This window comes from Dermacentor andersoni, chromosome 6 (genome assembly GCF_023375885.2).
Source record: "Dermacentor andersoni chromosome 6, qqDerAnde1_hic_scaffold, whole genome shotgun sequence".
Taxonomy (NCBI): domain Eukaryota; kingdom Metazoa; phylum Arthropoda; class Arachnida; order Ixodida; family Ixodidae; genus Dermacentor; species Dermacentor andersoni.
The window spans coordinates 33,714,430-33,737,205 of NC_092819.1; the positions used below are offsets into that span (position 1 = coordinate 33,714,430).

Here is a 22,776-nt window from a genome sequence, read left to right on the forward strand (position 1 = left end):
AAGCCTTGGGCAGCATAGAGCTTCCTATAATTATTAGAGGGAACTCTAGTGCCGCGATCTTTCAGCCACCATAAGAATGATTGGTAGTACATGGATTTGTATGATCTTCGTGCTTGGGGATTCAAACGTTCTTGTGGCTTCATTTATTACACTTTGTCTGGGCCTAATTTGGCCGAAATTTCAATGCAATTTATACTTCTTTTAATACAAAAAGTACTAGGACTCTGAAAGCCCACATAATTACTGCTAATTGCTGTGGTTCCGCTTGTCCATGCGCCTGTGGCATAATGGTTTCGGCATAGGGCTTATGTGTTAGAGGTCCTGTGTCTGAATCCTGCTGGCGGATAATTTTAATAATGTTTATTTAATTATTTATAACGCAGCACTTTCTTAAAGATGATCACTTTGCAAAGTCACGAAGCCATTTAATGCTGGAAGGACAAAGTTAAGGCAAATCCATGTGCTACCCATCAATCCAATGCAGGCTGAAGTGCCCTGTCTGCAGCTCCCGTAGACACTAGCGCCACAGTTGCCTCTAGTAATTGTATGAAATTCTATGCTGGGTGGGGCATTGCTTACTATGCAGCGAGGCATCATTATGCCTGCGGGACACTGCTCCCTTGGGCCCCCTTGCCGTCTCTCCTGTGTAAGTTTTTTACATGCTATTTTAGTAGGAAACAAACCGGTGTGGCAGAAGGCATGGTGCTAGTCAGGTGCTTCCTGGCTCTCCAAGAACAATTTTAATCTGAAGCTACCATATCCCAGTATTCCCATGCATACAAGAGCGCAGCAGCGCCAGATTTCCCTCCAGGTGACATAGTCAGAAACTCTATGAGCCAAATAGCAAAGCATTTCATTTTTTATTGGTAATCTAACGCTTCAGCACAGTGTAATCAGTCTTGAAAAATGTGCACTAGACTTCAACTGCTTGCACAAGACACATAGAGACACCAGCCCTAACTCTATTTGCCTGCTCCCATTACATACATCCAGAATTAAGTATGAAAATGAAAAGCAAGGTCAGTGCTCCTGCCTGATTATTGCTTTTTTTAGTCGTAGCAGCAACAAGGATAGAAATTATGGTTACCAGTACACAGCAATGGCAACTATTTGCATTCGCCAGCACTGCTCTCCTGTTTCACAGTTTGTGGACATGGTATCACAGCCCAGTAAAGCAAATATTACTACAACTCAGAGCTGCGAAAGAATGGTTTTATTTGCTGTGACAGATACCATGATGGTGTTGTGTTGTTGGCTTCAATGCATAACTTCCACATAAAGGGACACTAAAGAGAAATGTTAGGCTAACCGGAATTAGTAAATTACACGGCCGCAACACCAGGAACGTTGGTCTCACAGGGAGTGGAGTCTTGCCAAATAAGAAAAAAAAAAAAGAAAAAGGTTAGACGAACTTGAAGTTCACGCACTAGCTCCTTGCGACGTAGAGAGATTGGGGCACTGTCTGCTCGGAAATACTGAAAGGGACCGTGCAGCCTCTATCCTCCAAAAGAGAGAACACACTAAAGTGTGAAGCCTTTCAATAAATATATTCCCACAAGTTCTTTTTTTTAAATGCTGTATACTCTGTTTCATACATAGTAGGCAACGATGCAGAAGCTACACAAGCAGCGCGATCATAGAGGTCTCACTCCGCGCCTTTCGCGGAGCAGTCTTTCTTTATCCAATTTTTCAACGGGAGATCTACATCATATATTATAACCATAACTTGCAGACACAAGCTTACATGAAAATATTTATTACTTATGCACACTATTGCTTCCAGTACAGATGACGTACTACATTTCAATATCAAGCACAACTACTTTCAGATCTCTGGCACCTTTCATGCAATAAATGTCATATTTTGTGAGATAAAGGTATGAGAGTTAGTTTTAAACTGAATTACATGGCTATCATTCATATGTGGCGCACTATTTTATGGTTGCAAATGTGAGCACTGAGAGAAGTCCCACCAGCTATCACAACATTGGCTGCTATGTATGCAATGGAATATACTGATAATGGAGATGTAAAGAATACAATGCTTACTTTCCTCATTCCTCCCCAACACGTATCCTCTCAGCTGGGGCTGCAATGATAGCAATACACTGCCGAGTGCTCCTTTATTACTTTTCCTTTCCGCGGTGCACTTATGGTAACTCTTCAAGGTTGGCGTCCAACAAAGGTGCCCGTTATGAGCACGACGCATTGACAACTGCCACTTCTACGTAAGCTGAGACTGCAGATACGTGCATGTGTGTGAGCTTTCACTCAGGAGTGACTCATGATCATGATCTGCTGCCCAATGGCTGGTTTTAGAGAGGAGGATTGTAATAGAAGACGCCTAGTATAGAAGGGGTCTCGAAAGCAACAGGAGAGGGCGCTAGGGTTGAGGACTGGGCGAGTTGGTATTGAATTCTAAAACTGGTACAGTGCAAGATAGAAAGGAAGAAACAAGCCCAGTGCTCTGTTCTTTCCTCTGACCAGCTCAGTACCACTGTACCAGCTTTAGGAGAGAGCAATCTTTTATGCAAAACTGGGCTCTCTACTGCATGCAGCACAATAGTTGCTGGCTCACATGTTCATAGCAATACTGCTTACAGATGGCAAACATTTTTTTACCATGTTTGAAAAATGCTGCAATGCCCCTTTATTAGTTCATTGATAAACAAGGATTGATTATATTGCATTCTAAGAGAACTAAGGGCTCAACCTATTGTAGCATTATCTGAACAGGAAGAATTTTAGAAGTACAGCCAACCACAAAAGTTTACAGACTACGAGATCTCGGAAAACATTCAATTTCCAAGCAGCCTGTAACACGTCAATAAAACCGAACATCACAATGTTCACATATAATGGTAGAGGCTGTAAATGCAAATACTAAGCTGCTTTGTGAGGCAGCACAGATATTCAGCTTTTTCTGAGATTCTGCATTCCGTAAAATTTTGTGGTTTTGTAAAAAATGTGTAAATACTTTGAAATCCACAATATCATACTAACATACCAGTGTCATGGTTCGTTCATGAAATTCAATGAGGGAGATTTAGCCCGCCGTTATCTCCACTAATAGCAAACCTTCTTCCGCCAAATAGATGAAATGCAAGTCGCATATTGAAATAAAAACCTTACCAGACTAAACTAACTCAGTGGTGTTGTTCTTTAGTGCCCCTTTAAATGAAATGGTATCAAATCAACACCCAAGAATGAGTTGCGGTACAGAATTTATTAATCCGTGTTCATTATAATGACCTTAAACTGTGCCAGGTCTATCCCTCAGCAGTACAATCTAGAGCAAAAACAAACAGATGAAACTGAGGAACCTTTTCATACCTTCAGCCAGCCAAACAATAAGTGATAGGGATACATACAAGCATTACATAAAAAACATATCAAAAAGCCGTTTCTTTTTGCATACACACAGAGAGGAAAAAAGGCCTTTCTATTGCATGGAGTTGATTTAACACGCATGTGCTATCATTCTGATGCATCATAAGGATTTCACATTAATTATACAAACAACACTTAACATTTGTGTTTCAGACATAAATCAACAAAACACAATAGCTTAATGTGACGAATGGAGAAATAATTTAACAACTCTGTAGTGACAAGATGACAGATAGATCAACAACTCAAAGCTGCATCGTGGACTAAGCATCGTGGACTAAGATGGACAGTGAAGGGCTGTGAATTAATTTCAATTCGCTCAGTTTCTTCCATTTTCTTCAATGGAAGCCAAAATTTAAGTACATAGGCCATTTTCTTGCATTCTGCTTTCAATGAAACGGCTGCTGTAAATGAACAATTAGCCCATAACTTTCAAAATATGTCTAGAACAGGCCGAACAGCGCAAAACAGATGCTGTGGAATGCTAGCTCTAATTATTTTTTTGTCATTTTTATCAATGCCACTTTCCACACATACTAAATATGAATGTTGCAGAGAAGCCTCTGGTGTCTAGAAGAGAGTCTTGTGCTAAGCATGTTCCATCACGGAGACTGCCCACCAGCCCAACACCATTACGCACTAAACCACAACTTTGCACTTGGCAGGAGAACAACTAAAAGCCACAGAGTAATGCAATAGGACAGAAACCTCAGCTACATTTCACAGAAGTACTCATACATTGAAAGCACCTTGTTCTGAGGTCACTGCGGGAAGTATGTTTCAATGGCTGAAACAAGCCCGGTCAACATACTAGTGTGTGGACTTGTAGAGGGATACACACGCAAAAAAAGGGGGTGGGCGGAGGCAAGGTTAGACAGAAAGAAAAAGGTACTCACCATACTTGACTTGGCAGATGTCACCAACCACAATTTCTGTCACGCCGATCTGGTTCACTTCACCACCCCGAATCACAGCAAACTTGTGCTCTTGCTCTATCCTGCTTTGGAGTCCACGAAACTGCCGCTCCTTTGTGTAGTCATTGAATGCAGTCACTAGAACCACAATTACTACAGACACTAGAATAGCTACACCTTCTATCCACCCAGCTTCCGATTCACCGGGCTCCTTTGGCTTGCCGCCTGTGCAAACAAAACAAAGAGGGACCATCAGTCACCATTTGCAACTGCCTTCTAAATGAGCAAACATTTTCAACAAGGCATACTCAAGTAGCAGCGAGCTGGCCGGGTTTCATTCAGATTTATTGAGAAAACGGCTTAACAAGTGAAAGTTGCCAAAATAGCCAACAGTCAATGAGCTTGAGAGCATTACCGAATTTACTCCATTCTAATGCACATTTTTTTATATAGAAGAAATGACAAAAAAATGACATACATTAGATTCAAGTACGATACCAAAACGTCAGTGTTTTCACACTTAGTAAATGGCACTAAATATTCTTAAACTAAGTATCACTGTGGTGGTACTATTCAGAATACTATTGTTGAATTCGCATTTTGTGCTTTGATTGGCTAAAAATGTGAACATTGTGGAATTCAACAGCACAGCAAAGTTTGAAAATGTCCACAACATCACCCCCAGTTGTAGCAGCTTTGAGCCCACTCCAGAAGATAGTTTAACTGCCATAGCCTACATACAATGTGTCGGAAATGTGGTAACTGAAACGCCATAAACTGCACCGAAGAACAGATGCTCTGGAATTGAAGAGGCATGCGACAGTGGTGATAAATGATGCCTGGTCCGCACTATCTTGGGTACAGTAAACTTTCTTTTTTCCAAGTGAGAACAAATCACCGTTATGAAAATCTGGTCAGCGGAATATCAAGGCCATTGCATTTATTGTTTCTTGAGGTATGAAAATTGGGGTGCATGTTACAATAGAATGAAGAGCACTTTTCATTTCTTGCTGTGGAAATTGGGCATGCATTACAATCATAACATGACGCTTTTTAGTGCAAGAAACTGACAAAAAAAAAAAAGAACAGTGAGAGGCAAAAGGAAAGACGAGCGCTACACTAGATTGTGAGTGAATCCTAGATTGTGAGTGAATCCCAGATTGTGAGTTATCCTCATTACAATCAACGGTGCATTAGAATAGAGTAAATACAGCAATTGGTTTGGTGACAGACAGGAGCTTTGGCAGCTTTCCGCTAATGACTCCTCATTCCCCCTTGAAGTCCTCTACAAAACAGGCATTCTAAACACTCAAAAAGAAGAAATGGTGGCAGAGACCATTGGAGGATGACTGTCAAAATCAAGCAATAGCTTACCCATTGCTTCTGAATTAAGCTGCTAATGATGCTTACAGGTTAGCTCTGTTTAGTAATGCTATGAGGTATATGGGTGCTGTGGTGCTTCACTGCCTCGAGAATCAGCCCACACTACAAATCACAAGAAAACCTTTCTCAGGTCACATATTGTGCACACTTATCGGGACTGGCCAATCAAATATTTGATTACAGTCTCCAGTATTCGCCCAGCTTATTCGACCAGAAAGCTGCCCATATAAGTGCAGGGAAGAGCTAAAGGAAAATGAGTTTTAATACCTGCTCCTTTACACATTAAAGCAATACCAGCCAATACAGTAGCACATTGTGCCACCATAGATTATTCTGTAACCACAGTAGTGCACACCCACTACTTATTGTGCAAATACACTTTGTGCCAGCGCCATGATGCCAACAAACCTTGCCCAAGCAGCCTTGGGACAAGTGCCAAGGTTAGCCACATTGCACTATAACCTGACTATATCAGCACTCATTTTTACCTCCCTTGTTGCAGAATGTTTTGCAAGGTTGGGTTCACTCCACTACATTCGAGTGTGTAGTATCCGCACACCCTGGAATCCATTGCTTGACCTAAGCTAGCCTAATCAAATGCATTAACAATCATAGTAGCCACTAAGCATGCTGAAGACTGACAATACCCAGTGCTAACACTAGTCACAGCGTGGTAGAACCTGCAGCGAAATCAATGTACAGCAGCCTTGTAATAATTAATAATTTTGGCAGGCCCACTGTGTTCTGAATGCATTTTCAAGCTGCTTAATGGCAACTAGTTTCATTAATCCAGAGCTCTGGGTTTTCCAGGCCAGAAAAACAGACAGTCTAGATAAACATCCAGGCTCAAAAACATAAGAACACAACGAAGTGGCAGCAAGCCTGAGAGACTGACCATGATCCGCATCGCTGTCCTCGGGCTCGATGAAGGCGAGCACGAGGGAGACAAAGGCGGCCACCTGGAGGATGATGAGCGTCATGTCCTGCAGTGCCTCCCATACCAGCTGCAGGAACGTCTTGGGCGCCTTGGGCGGGATCGAATTGGCCCCAAATGTCGCCCGCCGGTGCTCCAGGTCCGCCACAGATCCGCTCAGCCCTACAAGAAGTCAGCCCCACCGTGGAATGCACTTTTCCACGTTTGCCAACAACACAAGTGTCCTCGGAAGCACTATTCTCATTTGATCCCTTTTGAGAATATCAGCCTGAGTGCGCTACGATTGCGTAAACTGGCATGTGGGTGTGACAAAAATAATGCTAGATTGTGACCAATTAGAAGCATGCAAATATATTCGGAGCTTTCAAATAGCAAATCAAATATTGCCCTATTTGATTTGGTCTTTGAAACGAATAGTCACTATTTGTAAATACTAATCTTTTTCTTGTAGCATTGCAGTACAATAGAACCTCGTTGATACTATCTCACTACGTACGATTTCCTGGCTCCAATGCTCATAGCCGATAACACAGAAAGTGTCTTAATACAAAACCACATCCGACGCAACATGCAGGCAAGTGTAGATGCTGTGCCTGTCCAAGTGAATAACATTGTATGTTCATTATTGCACAATCTCATAATTGCACAGGCTTATAACAATAAAAAATAGCTTTTCAGGGCCCCTGGGCTTGAGTGCTTAAGACACACTGCAAGATACGATGGTCCAACAGGCAGGGGCATGGTACAAACCATCAGTGGGTGAGGTGTAGAGCTTCCTGCAGAGGTCCTGGATGCCCCCGTACTCTTCTTGGATCCGCTGGATGGCCTCTTGGCCACGGGTCTCCATGAGCTCCCGCAGCTGCTGCAGCGTGACCCCATACTGGGCCGGACGACCCTCCACCGTCGCCATGCCCCCACCAGCCTGCGCCTCCTCCGCAGAGGACACTGCACAGAAACACAGAGCCGCATTGAATGTACTTTATGAATGCCAGCCTGCATTCCTAATGCATATTCTGCATGCTTTAGCACACATACTTGAAATGTCCCCTATCACAGGCCAACTGTGAGGAAACTTAGAGCCACATAAAAAGTCTAGATTCAGATAGCATAGATGCAGACTAGCCTATGTGCAAAATGTTACGTTTTGTAAGCAAGTGAATGCATCAAGAAAGGCTCGCAAAAGGAGACACTTCAGATATCATAACTGAAAAAAAAAAAAGAAAGAAAAAGCCGTCATTACCACTTGCCAGAAATTACACTATGTTGATTGAGCGACTCCTCGGCACGACCTCAGAGACTGGCACTGGTGGCGGCTCCCTGCAACACGCTGAAAAATCTTGGAAGCGGTGTACTGGGACTTATATAATAGCTGCTAACCATACACAAATCATCTGCTTAAGCATTATTAAAAGGCTACTAATAGGAAAATTAGACAATTACGAGTCCTGCAGCTTTTCCAAGATTGCTTCAGTAGTATATGCTACTACTCCTTCACTACTGATTTAGCGTAAGCAAAATTTCGTCGCAGTCGGCCTTTACGTGAAATGGAGAAGAAGGGATAATGAGAAAAGAAGAAGTAAACACTGGCTTTGGCTCAATGCTATCAGTAATAACTTACTTCTTAAAGGAACACTAAAATAAAATAAAAGAAAGCACTAAAACTACTTAGACTGAGGAAGTATTCTTTTGAAATTATTTTCATTATTTTTCTGTAAAATGATTGCTAGAACAGACTACATAGGGTAAAATCTCATTTTTTGAATTTCCTGTGAAATCCCCTGCCCCGGTAACATCAGCGTGACAAGGAGGATACCCAAGCATTTTATCATACCTGAGCCATTGTGGCACCGCAAAACTTCTTGAAACTTGCCAAGATCTATCTTTGGTCTTCTTTAGAATACAGTGTGGACGATTTCAGCTAAGCCTGAACCTACATCACAAAACTTGATCACATCATGGTGAGCTGGTGAAGGAACCTGAAGGTGGCGTCACAGCCCATACTTCGCTTTTGTTTCTTTTCCAGCTTACCAAGCCTCCTCTCGAGGTTGGCGTCTTCTTTGGTATCATAAAGGTGTAATTAACAAATATGGCTCAGCTCATTTTTCTTCTGTGTGTCCCTCTAGGCTATGTTTGGGTTAGGTGTGGTGGAGACAGTACATAAGAATACATTGGGTTAGTAAAGCCCATGTGCTGCTCGGCTCATGTAACAGGTTGGAAGGCTGCACAGGAAGGCAAGCACATTGTCAAATGCAAAAGTTTTAGGCCCATTTACAGATTTGCTATGTTCGAACGATACCCACTCAAAAAAGCTAGCATACTCATTACCGTGAATCTCCAACTTGACGCGCCTTATCACGAAGTCGCATCTTGTACGGGCGTCACACAGTGCACTTTTGAGCGCGATCGAACCCAATCTGGATCGAATTTCTTGGTCGTGATTGCTTCTTTGCTTAATCTGGGGAAGGGAGCCAATCATGGTCAAGAATTTCGATCGAAATAGAGCTCAGACACAATCGAATGTGGTTGTGTGACACCGGTGTTAAATTTCTGTCCAAAAGTAACAAAGTTACACCCCAGGTTTCTGTCAAATGTGCTAGTAAAAATGCTGAAATCTTGAAACCACATCCGACACAACATGCAGGCAAGCGCAGATGCTGTAGCAGATTGTAAAAACAATCTGCAAGTGGATGCTACATGAATCACAAACAGACTTCAAGTCATGTGTTCATAAGTCATTTGAAGCGGCATTTTTTACAGAAACAATGTACAATTTTAGCTCTAGCAGTGCCTTAGACACATATAAACTATGTCAGTAGCTTCGCCTTTAAAGTACATTGCTTCGAACTAATGATAACTAAAAATAAGGCAACTTTCAATTATCGTGGCAAAAGGAACACATAATAAAGACGCACTCACATTAACACAATATTATTTGACGTGTGGTACGATTTATCAAGGATCATAAGAAATTCCTCAGATTTTTGCAATCCAAAAAGAAAGTGATGACACATTAATTAGTACAATTCAGCCAAAGAGTCAGTGTAGGCAGGAGCTGTATAACTATGATTACCAATGAAAGGCTGTTCCAAGAGAAACAATTGCTAAAAGTCTTACTTCCATATACTACAATCTTAGAAGACAGCAAGGTGATGCAAATAAACTCAGTTATCGTGCACACTTACAGCTTATATCACAGGATGAAGATGCTGCTTATCATCATGCCCCAGTGGACCTATCTCTAGTTCCTGAAAATAAGGAAGAGAGCAGCTGACATCAACAACCCGCATTCACACAGACAACAAATTAATCAGAACACATGAAACCAAGAGTTCACTTACCGTTATCCTCAATTCTCCCCTTATCACACAGGTTGGTTTCCGAGAGATCTTGAACATCAATATATCTGCACACAAAACAAAGCAAAGAAATGTCGGGAGTAAGCATACAAGCGTTCATTACAACAACACGATGTGCCTAGACAAGAACACAATGGTATCTTCATGACTAAGACAATCGAATCCTCATCAAAGTGAGCGAAGGTGCAGTGTGCACGCCGCACATCACCTGTCGAACGATTAGATCCCGAGTAACTGTTTAGCCTTACAGAAGGACCATGCGTAGAGCAGAAGCAAAGCATGCTTTTGTTGCAAGCCAGACAAGCTTAAGGGCTGCCTCATGACAGGGCTCGCAGCTGCAACAAGAGCTGGGAAGGCAGTGCAGGTGCGCAGCAAATACAGACACCGTAGCTGCATGGCCTGTGTGTAATGATGGATCACGTTTTGCTATGCCCGAACAAGGCCCGAGAACAACATGAGCAAGGAGAGCTTTTCCGTTTACCATAGAAAAACCATTTCATAGCAGGCCCTTGAAGTCATTTACGAGAGTGCACAGAAAACGTGCTAGCAATAAAGCAAACGAGTTATTGCTTCCACTAAAACGAACCGGTGCCTGCTAGCTTCATTATGCACGACACAGCCATTCACTGCACAAGAAGGCCGTCAACAGAGCACATATTTCTATGCACACGGCCGAAGTGCACACAGGAGAAAAATCGATTTTGCAGAACCAACGCCTTCACTCCGCCAGAAACGGGATTGTTTGTTACTACTGCCAGCCTTGCAAACTCTGCGAGAACGCAATCGCATTAGCATGTTCCACAAAACACGTGCTATTCAAGACTTAATCACGCCGTGCACACAGAAGATTGAGATAAATACGAGTCAGGGCTGCGATAAACCCACCGGACTAATGCGGCCCAAAAGCCGACGTTTCGTGCTGTCTTGCTAGTGGTTCTGAAATTTCGATGTAAGCAAGCAATCAAGCTGACGTTGAGAGGCTTGTTTCAGCCGTTAAGCGTAGGGCACGACACAGCGCGGGACAAGCCCACACCACCCGTGCGAAATAACGCACGTGTGAAGCGGCGAGCGCAACACGGCGCCCCTTAAATTGAGCCAACCAGCAGTAGGCGTTGCAGCGGTTAACGGCAGCGCACACACCACACACACACAGCAACCGACAACCGCAGATGAGAGTCGGCAACAGTCGACTACAAGGAAGGTGCGCGAAGGCTTGTTTTCCAGGGTGGAACAGTGAACAAACAGCGTTTGCCAGGGCACCCGGAAGCGAATCCAGTCACTCGTATTGCGCGCCGATGACACACGCCTCTGATGAAAGCGAGGCAAAGGAAGCACCTTCACTAGAGAGGATGTGTATGTGGTATCTCGCTGGCAGCACCGCCTCGCGAAACCTTCGAAACAGCGATCTCAGGCGTGGCGCGCCGAATGCTCCACGCGGGAGGCGTGCGACACCCGACGACGAAGAGACGTTTTGAAGCGTGAGTGGCTAAATATGCGGTGTCCGCGACAGCAGCGCGAACTCACAGAGCCGTGTGAAAACCGTGCCGGAGCTGCCGGTGAAAGCACACACCTCGCCCACTCGACGAGCCCGGGGCGCGTACCGCAGCCGGCGAGGGACACAAGAAAACACAAGGCAGGCCGCTCACGTTCGGTTCCCAGCCAAGCCAAAACACACAGCTGGCCGCCCCGCGCCGCGTTTTCCCTTGGTTCCTTCGCTCGTTTTTTTCGCTTTTCTTCTTCGTCGCACGCGCTGCCATCTGTGCATGTAACCAGAAACTAGAAGCTCTGGAAGCCTACCGAAGCGCCGAGAGATGCGATGCAAAACCGAAACGGCTCGGACCAACCAGCGCGACGCGTCCACTGAGGCGCGCTTTTAGAAGTGCTAACGGCACTGAATCTCGCACGGAGGGACGGAAAAAACTTTAATGGGAAAAGGACCTGCGAGGTTGCTAGCCCGGGCTCAGGCCACTCGGAAAACCACATATACGCTTGCTCAATAATGCGCTCTAAACGACAACGAAGTTGCTTTGCTACACAAAAAAACTTGAAAATTTTGTCAATATGAATGGTTTGCGATTGTAACGTTCGAATAAAGTTACGGTAAGGCAGTAGCAATTTTACCAGAAACCTATTTTGACCTCTACGTGCTGGTATGTTAAGATGATTTCAAACAGTGTAAATAATGACAGATAGGTGATGAGGCTTAAAAAAGAGAAATATAGTGGCACGTTCGAGCCACGTTACGGTGGCTAGGCGGGCCTGCAGATTGTTACTTCAAATGACTTTACATATCACCGTGTGAACGTTCCCCACGCTTACTCTGTTTTCACGTTGTTTGTCTCAATTTCTGTGAAAACGACAATATGGACGAGATAGTTCAAGTGGCTGAGGAGTTCTATAGAGATTTATACAGTACCAGTGGCACCCACGACGATAGTGGAAGAGAGAATAGCCTAGAGGAGTTCGAAATCCCACAGGTAACGCCAGAAGAAGTAAAGAAAGCCTTAGGAGCTATGCAAAGGGGGAAGGCAGCTGGGGAGGATCAGGTAACAGCAGATTTGTTGAAGGATGGTGGTCAGATTGTTCTAGAGAAACTGGCCACCCTGTATACGCAATGCCTCATAACCTCGAGCGTACCGGAATCTTGGAAGAACGCTAACATAATCCTAATCCATAAGAAAGGGGATGCCAAAGACTTGAAAAATTATAGACCGATCAGCTTACTGTCCGTTGCCTACAAAGTATTTACTAAGGTAATCGCAAATAGAATCAGGAACACCTTAGACTTCTGTCAACCAAAGGACCAGGCAGGATTCCGTAAAGGCTACTCAACAATAGACCATATTCACACTATCAATCAAGTGATAGAGAAATGTGCAGAATATAACCAACCCTTATATATAGCTTTCATTGATTACGAGAAAGCGTTTGATTCAGTCGAAACCTCAGCAGTCATGGAGGCATTACGGAATCAGGGTGTAGATGAGCCATATGTAAAAATACTGGAAGATATCTATAGCGGCTCCACAGCCACCGTAGTCCTCCACAAAGAAAGCAACAAAATCCCTATAAAGAAAGGCGTCAGACAGGGAGATACGATATCTCCAATGCTATTCACAGCATGTTTACAGGAGGTATTCAGAGGCCTGGAGTGGGAAGAATTGGGGATAAAAGTTGATGGAGAATACCTTAGCAACTTGCGATTCGCTGATGATATTGCCTTGCTTAGTAACTCAGGAGACCAATTGCAATGCATGCTCACTGACCTGGAGAGGCAAAGCAGAAGGGTGGGTCTGAAAATTAATCTGCAGAAAACTAAAGTACTGTTTAACAGTCTCGGAAGAGAACAGCAGTTTACGATAGGTAGCGAAACACTGGAAGTGGTAAGGGAATACATCTACTTAGGGCAGGTAGTGACCACGGATCCGGATCATGAGACTGAAATAACCAGAAGAATAAGAATGGGTTGGGGTGCGTTTGGCAGGCATTCTCAAATCATGAACAGTAGGTTGCCACTATCCCTCAAAAGGAAAGTGTACAACAGCTGTGTGTTACCAGTACTCACATATGGGGCAGAAACCTGGAGGCTTACGAAAAGGGTTCTGCTGAAATTGAGAACGACGCAACGAGCTATGGAAAGAAGAATGATGGGTGTAACGTTAAGGGATAAGAAAAGAGCAGATTGGGTGAGGCAACAAACGCGGGTAAACGACATCTTAGTTGAAATCAAGAAAAAGAAATGGGCATGGGCCGGACATGTAATGAGGAGGGAAGATAACCGATGGTCACTAAGAGCTACGGACTGGATTCCAAGAGAAGGGAAGCGTAGCAGGGGGCGGCAGAAAGTTAGGTGGGCAGATGACATTAAGACGTTTGCAGGGACAACATGGCCACAATTAGTACATGACCGGGGCAGTTGGAGAAGTATGGGAGAGGCCTTTGCCCTGCAGTGGGCGTAACTAGGCTGATGATGATGATGATGATGACACCATTATTACGACAGTGGCTGGGGCATGAAGTCGACAATGGACACATCCAAATTAAGAAAAGTTAAGTAAACGGGGGATAGCGGCCATTTAGCGTATTTCTAAGGTTCCATATCGCTCTCGATCTGAACACTCTTTTTTTTTTTTAGACAGCATAATGATATCACTGGGACGTACATTCGCTCGTAGAAGCACTTTTCGCTAAGTTAAACAGCAATATTCCCTTGAAACTATGACAACATAAAAGTAATAACGTGTTTATATCTTTCACACCTACTGAACGTTGTTTGTTCAGTTTAGTGTTTTATTACAAGTCTAAGCGCGCTATAAATGACTAACTGCGCGAGTTTCCCGTACCAATAGCTCCAAATACCAAACGTTAGTTCTTACGCTTTAAGTTCTTTTTGTTTTTGTTTTTGTCCCCAGCAAGGAAATCATGCACAATCACGAAATAATTCCCCTACCTATATCGCCACATCCGCAGTGGTCGCACAGATATATGGCGTTGTGCTGTTGACGACAATGTCTTGGGTTCAATTCGGGGCGGTCGCAGTGGGGTACGAGGGGTATGGGCCACTGCTTACGGGGGTATGAGCCTGTAGGGGGTATGACTCTATAGGCGAACAAGAAGTACGACGAGCCGTTAGGCGATCTGAACATCATAATCTGCGGCGATCTGCGACAGCTGCCTGCGGTTCGTGCTAACGAGGTCTTTAGGCGTGCACGCGGTCACAACAAGGTCTTCAGCCCGGAGGTGGCATCGTCTCTCCTATACTTCCCGCTGCGGCAGATCGTGCGTCAAAAGGACTCCGCGTTCTCGGCAATTCCTCACGAAAATCGGGGACGGGAGGGCCCTCAAACCGGAAGAGCTGCGCGTCATCGAGAGTCGGTTCGTCAGCGCCGGTAGAGTCGAGCCTTGGTCGCTGCGCCCGGTGCTGTGCAACTCTTCTACTCCAATAAGGACGTCGATGCGTTCAACACCGATGTTGCCCTATACATAGCATGCACGTGACGTCACATTCTCTGCTGTCGCCTGCTTCCGCTACCGTCCGCCATCTTGGAGAACTTTATCAACAGGCGCGCGCAAAGGCCTATAGGTTCCCCAATATGGCGCCGCCGTAAACCGGAAGTCGCGGAGTATCCTTGAATGACGTACGTGCATACTATGGAGGCTAGAGCAGTTGATGTGTGTTGATGGGTGACCTTAACGTCGATGTGTCTCGTCCCGACGGAAAGTGGTTCTTGGAGTTTCTCTTAGAAAGGCTCGGCGTTCAATGTTACACCAAGACAAACGTCTCCACGACGCGCCATCCATCGTGCATGGACCTAACGTTCCCTAAGATCTCCAGTGTCGTCACAGAGCCAATGGCCGTCTATCATAGCGACCATAAAGCAATAATTACTGTGGTCACGAGATCAACGTTAATACAAATAAACATAAAACATAAAAAGTGCATACTTGCGCAATATTGTTTTGTTGTCTTATTTTCTTTATAGTAATATGCAGCTACGCTGGTCATACACCATATGGCTCTGAATTATTATTATTATTATTATTATTATTATTATTATTATTATTATTATTATTATTATTATTAGCAAATGCATTTCACGTTTGTTTTTTTCGTAGATCCCCAAGCAGCTTTTATGCAAGAAACATGGACATTGTCATCAAACACCCAGAAAGGGAATGGAAAACACCTACCACCCAGTAACATGCCTACGTCATCTCAAAGTTTTCTAAGCGCACGACGGTTAGGCAGTCGCTGCGTTTTCTGTGACGTCGACACTATTGCAATGTTGAAATACCGCAAGATCCGATGACGTGCTTGAAGATAACGGAAAGGCATACGTCAAAACGACCAATGATATGGCTCGAGATATACAGCGTTGCTAGACCAGCTTTTAAGAAAGAAGCCTCCAAACGCTCAAATAATCTCACTCTCTCCTCTCTCGAAGCGTTGGACCGATGCGTCGACGTTAGGCCTAGCTTTACCAAAGTTTTACCAAGTTGCTGGCCTCGCTTTTCCCTTTTGTTTAATACCAATCATTACTGCTTTCGGATGACCATATTATACTTTATTTGTAGACAAACCTAAGCTACATTTTAGCGCCTAATTAAAACCCGTAGATAACACCCAATTTACACCAAAATAACTACTTTTAAATCAAAGCAAACATTAACCAACAATACCTAAACTAACCTAACCTAAGCTAGGTTAGTTTAAATAATCTAAATTACACCTCTTTTCACACCTTACGAGCATGTTCAGAGCACACGTTGCACGCATTGCAGTGACTGTGCGAGCACTCACCGGTTAAGGTCTCGACGCGCACAACACACCGACAGAACCCTGTCACGCAGTTCATTCACTACAGAAAAGCACACAGCTGAGCTGTAGGACTGGAACCTCCCAGCGCAGGTAGATCGCATGCGTGTTCGCATGCTTAACCGGAAGCACATGCGCAGTTCGAAGTTGTCGCGCGAGGTCGCGCGACAACTTCGAGACAAATCTGTTACGAGACAAATGCTCGAGCTATTCGAATGGAATTTGTTGTGGTTGAATGAGAGAGAGACAGAAAGAGAGATAAGTTCTAATCAAGAAAGCATAATTTTTTATTTCAAAGCTGGAATATGTAACAAAAATGCCCGAATACTGGTAAGTCGGAAAAAAATTTTGAAGCATGAATTTTACTAATCCGCAACTCTGCACAGAAAACGGGTATATCAATTGTGTAAACAGCGCTTGTTAGAGCCTCTAAAGCGAAAATTCTCGATATATGGATTCACTGTTTACGTAAATTGTTACACTGTTTACGAGTGTGCTGCTAAAGTCATGCTCTCAAATTAAAGGTACATTTCAGAGCAATGTATAATAAATCAATTTTGTTCGCTTTAGACGTATTATTAGGTGCAGGCTACAGAACTATGATATCTTTTATTGCTGAGTTACGGAGTTGTAAACTTGATACGTGCGGGTTCTTCGTTCAATTTTGCAATTTTCAAGAACTTTCTTAAAAACATTGACGGCCTGAATAAATAAAAAAAAAAGCTTCTAACGGTCACTAGATTTTAACATTTTCTTTTAAATGCAACAAACCTCATCAAATTCGGTGCCGTGGTTGCCAACAAAGACGCTGTCTACGTTTTCGCGTATTTAGATAGGAACACCATTTTTTTTTTGTTATATGCATGTTATATGACGATTCTAACACACTCACTAACTCTCCCTCTCCCTCCCCTGTCAATCACACTGATTGAGACTTCCCTCGGTCATTCCTTTTAATTAATTTTTTCAGCAAAGGCGACATAAATATGGCAAGAGACCGGTCATAAACGCGGAAGCTGGCTCTAAAGCATCGACCACAGAACAACGATGACAACTCCGAAGCGAGAGCGACGGCTAGGGTAGGGAATACGTTTCTAGGTAATACATCACGGACCCGAGTTTCACAGAATCTTAGGTAATACGTCACGTATATGAGATTAGTTGGATTTTAGGTAATACGTCACGGATGCGGGATTGATTGATGCCTAGGTAATACGTCACGGATATTATAAAACTGAATCATAAGTCCGGAAGTGGACAAAGGAGTGGTCAGTCGATTTCCGGGAAGCCCTGGGCTTCAATGGCAGTCACGCGGAAATAAACACTGGAGCAGTAAACGTAAGCAAGAGACACTTGGAAGATTGGTGGCACATAAGAAAACAGAAGTAATGTTCAATAAGTAAGGTAACGTAATTATTTTGTAAGTATTGTAATAAATAACATTCACTAGCATAGCAAGGAAACAAGAATTCATGATCGCAAATCAGACTCAAGTCAGCACAGGAGTGCGTTTATCTAAGTCATGATCGAGAGGAAAGGGGGTTAACCGAGGGGCCCGATTTTTATTAATCATATCATAAGAAACCAGCAAGCAAAGACAGCAAGGACAACATAGGGGAAATTACTTGTGCTTACTAATTGAATTATATACATGACAAATCAATGGCGTCAAAGTGGATGAAAAAGCAACTTGTCGCAGCAGCGGAACGATCCCACGTCTTCGCATTATGCGTGCGATGCTCTAACCGGGTGAGATACCGCGGCGCCGTTTACCCATCCACTTTCTTGGGTATTTATGTTCTTACTACTAGAACTAACCTTGGGAGTGTGTTAGCCAGCGATACCACTCACAAACCTTGGCGGCGGATGTGGAACATCCCCTCTGCCGCAGACGTCACGAGTACGTGATCTTTTTGAGCGAAGGCAACTGGTCAAGAAACCCACAAATGCTACCTGAAGGCATCAATGTTGCCGGATTCGAGACCCTCGTTATGTAATGAACGAGAGGTAGCATGCTCCATATCCGCCGCCAAGGTTTGTGAATGGTGGCGCTGGCTAACACACCCAAGGTTAGTTCTAGTAGTAAGGACACATAAATAGCCGATAAAGTGGATGGGGAAACCGCGCCGCGGTATACCTCACTTGGTAAGAGCATCGCACGCATAATACGAAGACGTGGGATCGTTCCCCACCTGTGGCAATTTGCTTTTTCATCCACTTTCATTGCCATTAATTTCTCATTTCTTTAATTCAATTAGTAAGTACAAGTAATTTCCTCTATGTTGTCCTTGGTGCCTTTGTTTGCTGGCTTCTTATGATATTTATCTAAGTAATCACTCACAGGGGACCCCGACTGTAGAAAGGAAACTTACGCAAGGATAACAATGGGTTCGAGTGCGTACGGCAGGCATTACCAGATCCTGACTGGGAGCTTACCACTGCCGTTGAAAAAAGAAGCGTACAATCACTGCATTCTACAGGTGCTAAAGGTACGGGGCAGAAATTTTGAAGTTAGCAGAGAATCTCGAGAACAAGTTAAGGACCGCGCAAATGCACAAAAACGGACGCGCGCGAACAGAAACGCCATTTCATTTACAAATTCGCTCCTGCTGCGACCCCAACTCCCTAACTTCTCTCTCCTCTCAGATTATAGTCGTAGTAAAGAAAAAGCAAAAAAAGGAAAGAAAATGGGCGCGACCAATGGGAGCTTAAAAACGAGTAAATGCGGTAATCCGTTGCTCGCCTTTATGCGGCCTTGCCCGCTGTCCGCACGCTGGGACTAAACTGCTGGGACGCGCTTATTTCATAACGTACCTCTGCGCCGCCACATAGCGGAGCTGCATTGCGTCGTATATTTCTGCAAACCCATTTGGGCCCGGTACTCAGAACGCTCACACGGAAAGCTACGACAGCTGGGTCACGCAAAACAACAAGAACTTGCACAGCCAACTGCAAGGGCTCGCTGCTGGCGGCATTGGGAGAGACGGTGAACTACAATGTCGTTTTGTTTTTGATTATTTTGTTTTTGCAAACCATCGAGGTATAACGGGAGGCGCATGCAAAATGCCAGGCAGCCGCTTTGAGAACCGCCATTTGGACTGCAACATTGGACGCCGTATATTCCAGCATTATATTATTTTTCCAGAAAGCTCAGTACGAACGGCAAGCAAGTAGCGCGAAGCTGTCGAATCGAAAATAAAATGAAACATAGAACCGGTTCCTTTTTGTTAATACTTTACTACATATGCATTGCGGAAGTTATTCGAACAGTAACATTTATTTTTTAAAAAACTCTCTGAACGCGGTATTTCGCCTTCCAAGAACTAAAAAAAAAATGCTTTCAATTACATGTTGGCGGACGCTGAACCACCTGCTTCGACAGGTAACGTTCGCTACAAAGTGACATCGCTCTCTGCTCCTGTTATCGTAGCTCACGCCAAAAAAAAAAAAAATAATAATAAAGAAAACAGAAAAAGAAAAACGCAGATTCAACGTGCACGTGTCATCTATGTGATATGGAGTTTTTGTGAAACGGTAAATAACATACTACAAAACTAAATTCGACGCGTAAAACTGTCCTTATTGTCATCCTATCCAGCCTGTAATCTCATGCAGTTCGTATTTTCGTGTATCACACAGGCCACAAGTTCAATAACATGCAATGATTACGCCAAAGTAACAATAAATGGAAAAGCTGCATTAATTCCGACTGATAAATTATTGTTTCGAAGCTATTTTCTGCAATTTCGCAGTAATGTGTTCATTATTAAAAGATAAAATGAAGGTCAACGTTCCATGTTTTGAATTTCGCACCGCAACCTTATAGCCACTACGTCAGTGTGACGTCACGGGTTTCCAAGTACTCCCTCGTACTTCGACCGCTGTGGCTCAGTAAAAGCCTTGAAAGCTGCCAAATTAAATCCTTGGCTCTTTTAGAAAACCATGTGGTGCATTTTTACGGATAAAAAGTTAATCAGTAGCGAGCAGACACCGGAAATATGTACGGCGTCTTGGATGGCCTCCGAGACGATCACCTCGGGGGCCAGGATCTCGGGGACCATGGTTCTGGAGAGCCCTGGTGCGCCACCTGTATTCCGTTTTGTCATATTTTTTCGCTTCCCAATCACCATCTCACGGCAAAAATGGCTTTTGTCTTTGGTAATGTAGAAAGGTAATTTACCAATACAGCTAACATTGTTTTTCACTCTATTGTGCATTTTATGGACAACGCGTTTCACAAGCTACGCGGGTGCGAATCAATACCGCGGGACGTCGAATCAGTGATCTCACGAAGACGAAGGCGATGCTTGATGTTTCTCGAGAGAAGAATGATGAGGGAAAGTGTACGAAGAGAGAAGTACCACGGCAAACACAGTGGTAAGATTGACGATTATTCGCCCATTTCACTACAGCGCCTGTGACCAAATGAAAACTGGCTTTTGTGTGCAAGTGCTCTCGCGTGCAGGTGCTAGGCAATGCGAAGCACGCGCCAATCGCCTGGAAGAGCTACTTGGCGTTGGCACGAGAAAAGTATGCGTTCAATTGTGGCTGAATCATTACAGCATCGAGCTCAAATTGTTCTGGGAAACCAAAGTTTGACCGCCACCATCGACCACGTACTCCTCTTATTTTCAGTGTGTCGGCCATTCGACAACACAGCAAAACAGCTGTAGCTGCAGCAGCCCCGGTCAGAAAAGTCCAGGAGGGCTGACTAATAAAGCATCGCTTTATGAAAATCGACACGCTAGGTGCATAAAGATATGCCGTCCTTAGTCGGCTCTGACATAGCCTCGTTTATTTATCAGAGCGCAGCTCATAGGCGCCCGTTCCTGATGTGAGCGTCGGCGTCGGCGTAACCGAGCGAACGAGCACAGCGAAGGCTGAAAGAGCGAACGCAGAGCGCAGCGACTGAAGGACGCCAGTAGGAAAACGGAGGAGGACGGTAAAGCGAAAGCGTGAGGAGCGTACTGCGACGACGACGGCTACGAGATGGCGCTAGGATAGCCAGCGTCCTCAGGGAGGTCTGTCTGCGGCGGTTGCTGTGAATGGCGCCCACGCGTCAGCCACGCGCTGCCTCTCGCGATCTCCAGGTTAGCGAGGCAGTGGTGCCACACTTCGCTCCGTTTGCAACGTGCCGCACGAGACAGATTGTCCGCGCCAGCCAATATATCGCGAAATGAAGAAATGTATACAGCTGCGCTCAAATTTCGAATTAGGGAGTATTGTAATCGTCGGTGAATTTTTGCAGACATATTCACGGAACTGCAATAGACGCCTCTATTTTCGTCACTACTACCTACCTAACTGCTCCTGGAATTCCATGAACGAAAGAACCTTGCTGACTTTGGCCCGGCGCAAAGCGTTTTCGTCCTCTACGTGGAGGACTGCTCCAGCATTGTATGCAAGCAGAACCGTCGATTTTATTTACTTATTTGCTTGTTTATTTACTAACTTCTTTACATTGCACATGATGTGAATAATTTCCTATGTCCTTCTTTATTATCTATTTCCATTTTCTCTCCCTGTCCCTTTTGTCCTCCTCCCACCAGCTCCCTTCCTCAACTCCATCGCCACTACTGACCGCCGTTCCGGTATCAGCAGATGTAGAAGTAGCTTAGCGCGGCCAGCAGTAATTTCCTTACTTTCATGTTGTGCATTTTACTTAACAACACACAACCAATTACTGGTTTACTGCTCCGAATCGGGTGTTGTGTCGACTGCTCGATGCAGCGTGCTTTATTTCCTCGGCACCACGCGCCTAAAGCTAACCCTCAATAATAATGTCGCTTACTGAGAAACGGCGGAAGCGGCTGTACAGCCCTGCCAACAGGAGACCCTGAACCTTCGACGTTTGAGCAGGTGGATCGAGGATCGCACTATTGAAAACACTGGATTCGCAAGAAATCCCAGAGCGCAGCTGTATGCATGTTTACAAACCATAAACCACATCGAACAAGCTCGCCGACGGCGCAAACAACGCAGCGCTATTGCCGAGCAGCACTATTCCAGCGAATGCGGGATGTCGACACGGGAAGCTGCGAGCTATAAGGTAATTCGAAGAACCAAGAAAGACCGGATTTCGTTCACCAGTGTCGGAGATTGGTGGGTAGTCCTTGTGCGATCGCGTGGCAAGGTCTCCACGGCGCACAGGCGCCGACTACGGAAGGGAGGCGGGGGGAGGGGGGTGCTCCGGGGCCCGAGGCCTCTGCAAATTTTTTCTGTAGGGGCAGAGGCCGCCCCCCCCCCCCCGCCCACCACCTCCACCTTCCCCGGCGATGTCAAACGAAGCCTACCCTCTCCCCCTAAAGTGTCATTACCACAGTTCTGTGACCCACATCATTTTAGGTTTCTTCTTGGGTTGTCCCTACCTTTCCAATTAAAACTTTCTTGTGGCTAAAATTTTTCTTACTGTACCATTGTTGGCGCAGACGTGCACGGCTTTCAATTCATATTTTCGGTTTATTTCTGCAAATTCTGACAACA

At 44.6% G+C, this 22,776-nt stretch overlaps 1 protein-coding gene across 18 annotated transcripts in view; it reads right to left on the minus strand.

The window, feature by feature from the left end:
- Positions 1 to 22,776, minus strand: part of PMCA (plasma membrane calcium-transporting ATPase 3) — a 359,249-nt gene that overhangs the window by 92,270 nt on the left and 244,203 nt on the right. For 16 of the 18 annotated variants that reach the window (XM_055066123.2, XM_050170536.3, XM_055066122.2 and 13 more), the window contains 5 exons: positions 9,960 to 10,024; positions 9,804 to 9,866; positions 7,372 to 7,566; positions 6,583 to 6,783; positions 4,287 to 4,529 (listed from right to left, as the gene is read on the minus strand). In XM_055066123.2, coding sequence (XP_054922098.1) covers positions 4,287 to 4,529; positions 6,583 to 6,783; positions 7,372 to 7,531 — 604 coding nt within the window. In that variant the 5' untranslated portion in view covers positions 7,532 to 7,566; positions 9,804 to 9,866; positions 9,960 to 10,024. Of the gene's footprint in view, positions 1 to 4,286; positions 4,530 to 6,582; positions 6,784 to 7,371; positions 8,118 to 9,803; positions 9,867 to 9,959; positions 10,025 to 11,547; positions 11,650 to 22,776 lie in introns of those variants that run through there. The other 2 variants (XM_055066120.2, XM_072288684.1) reach the window with 2 other exon arrangements.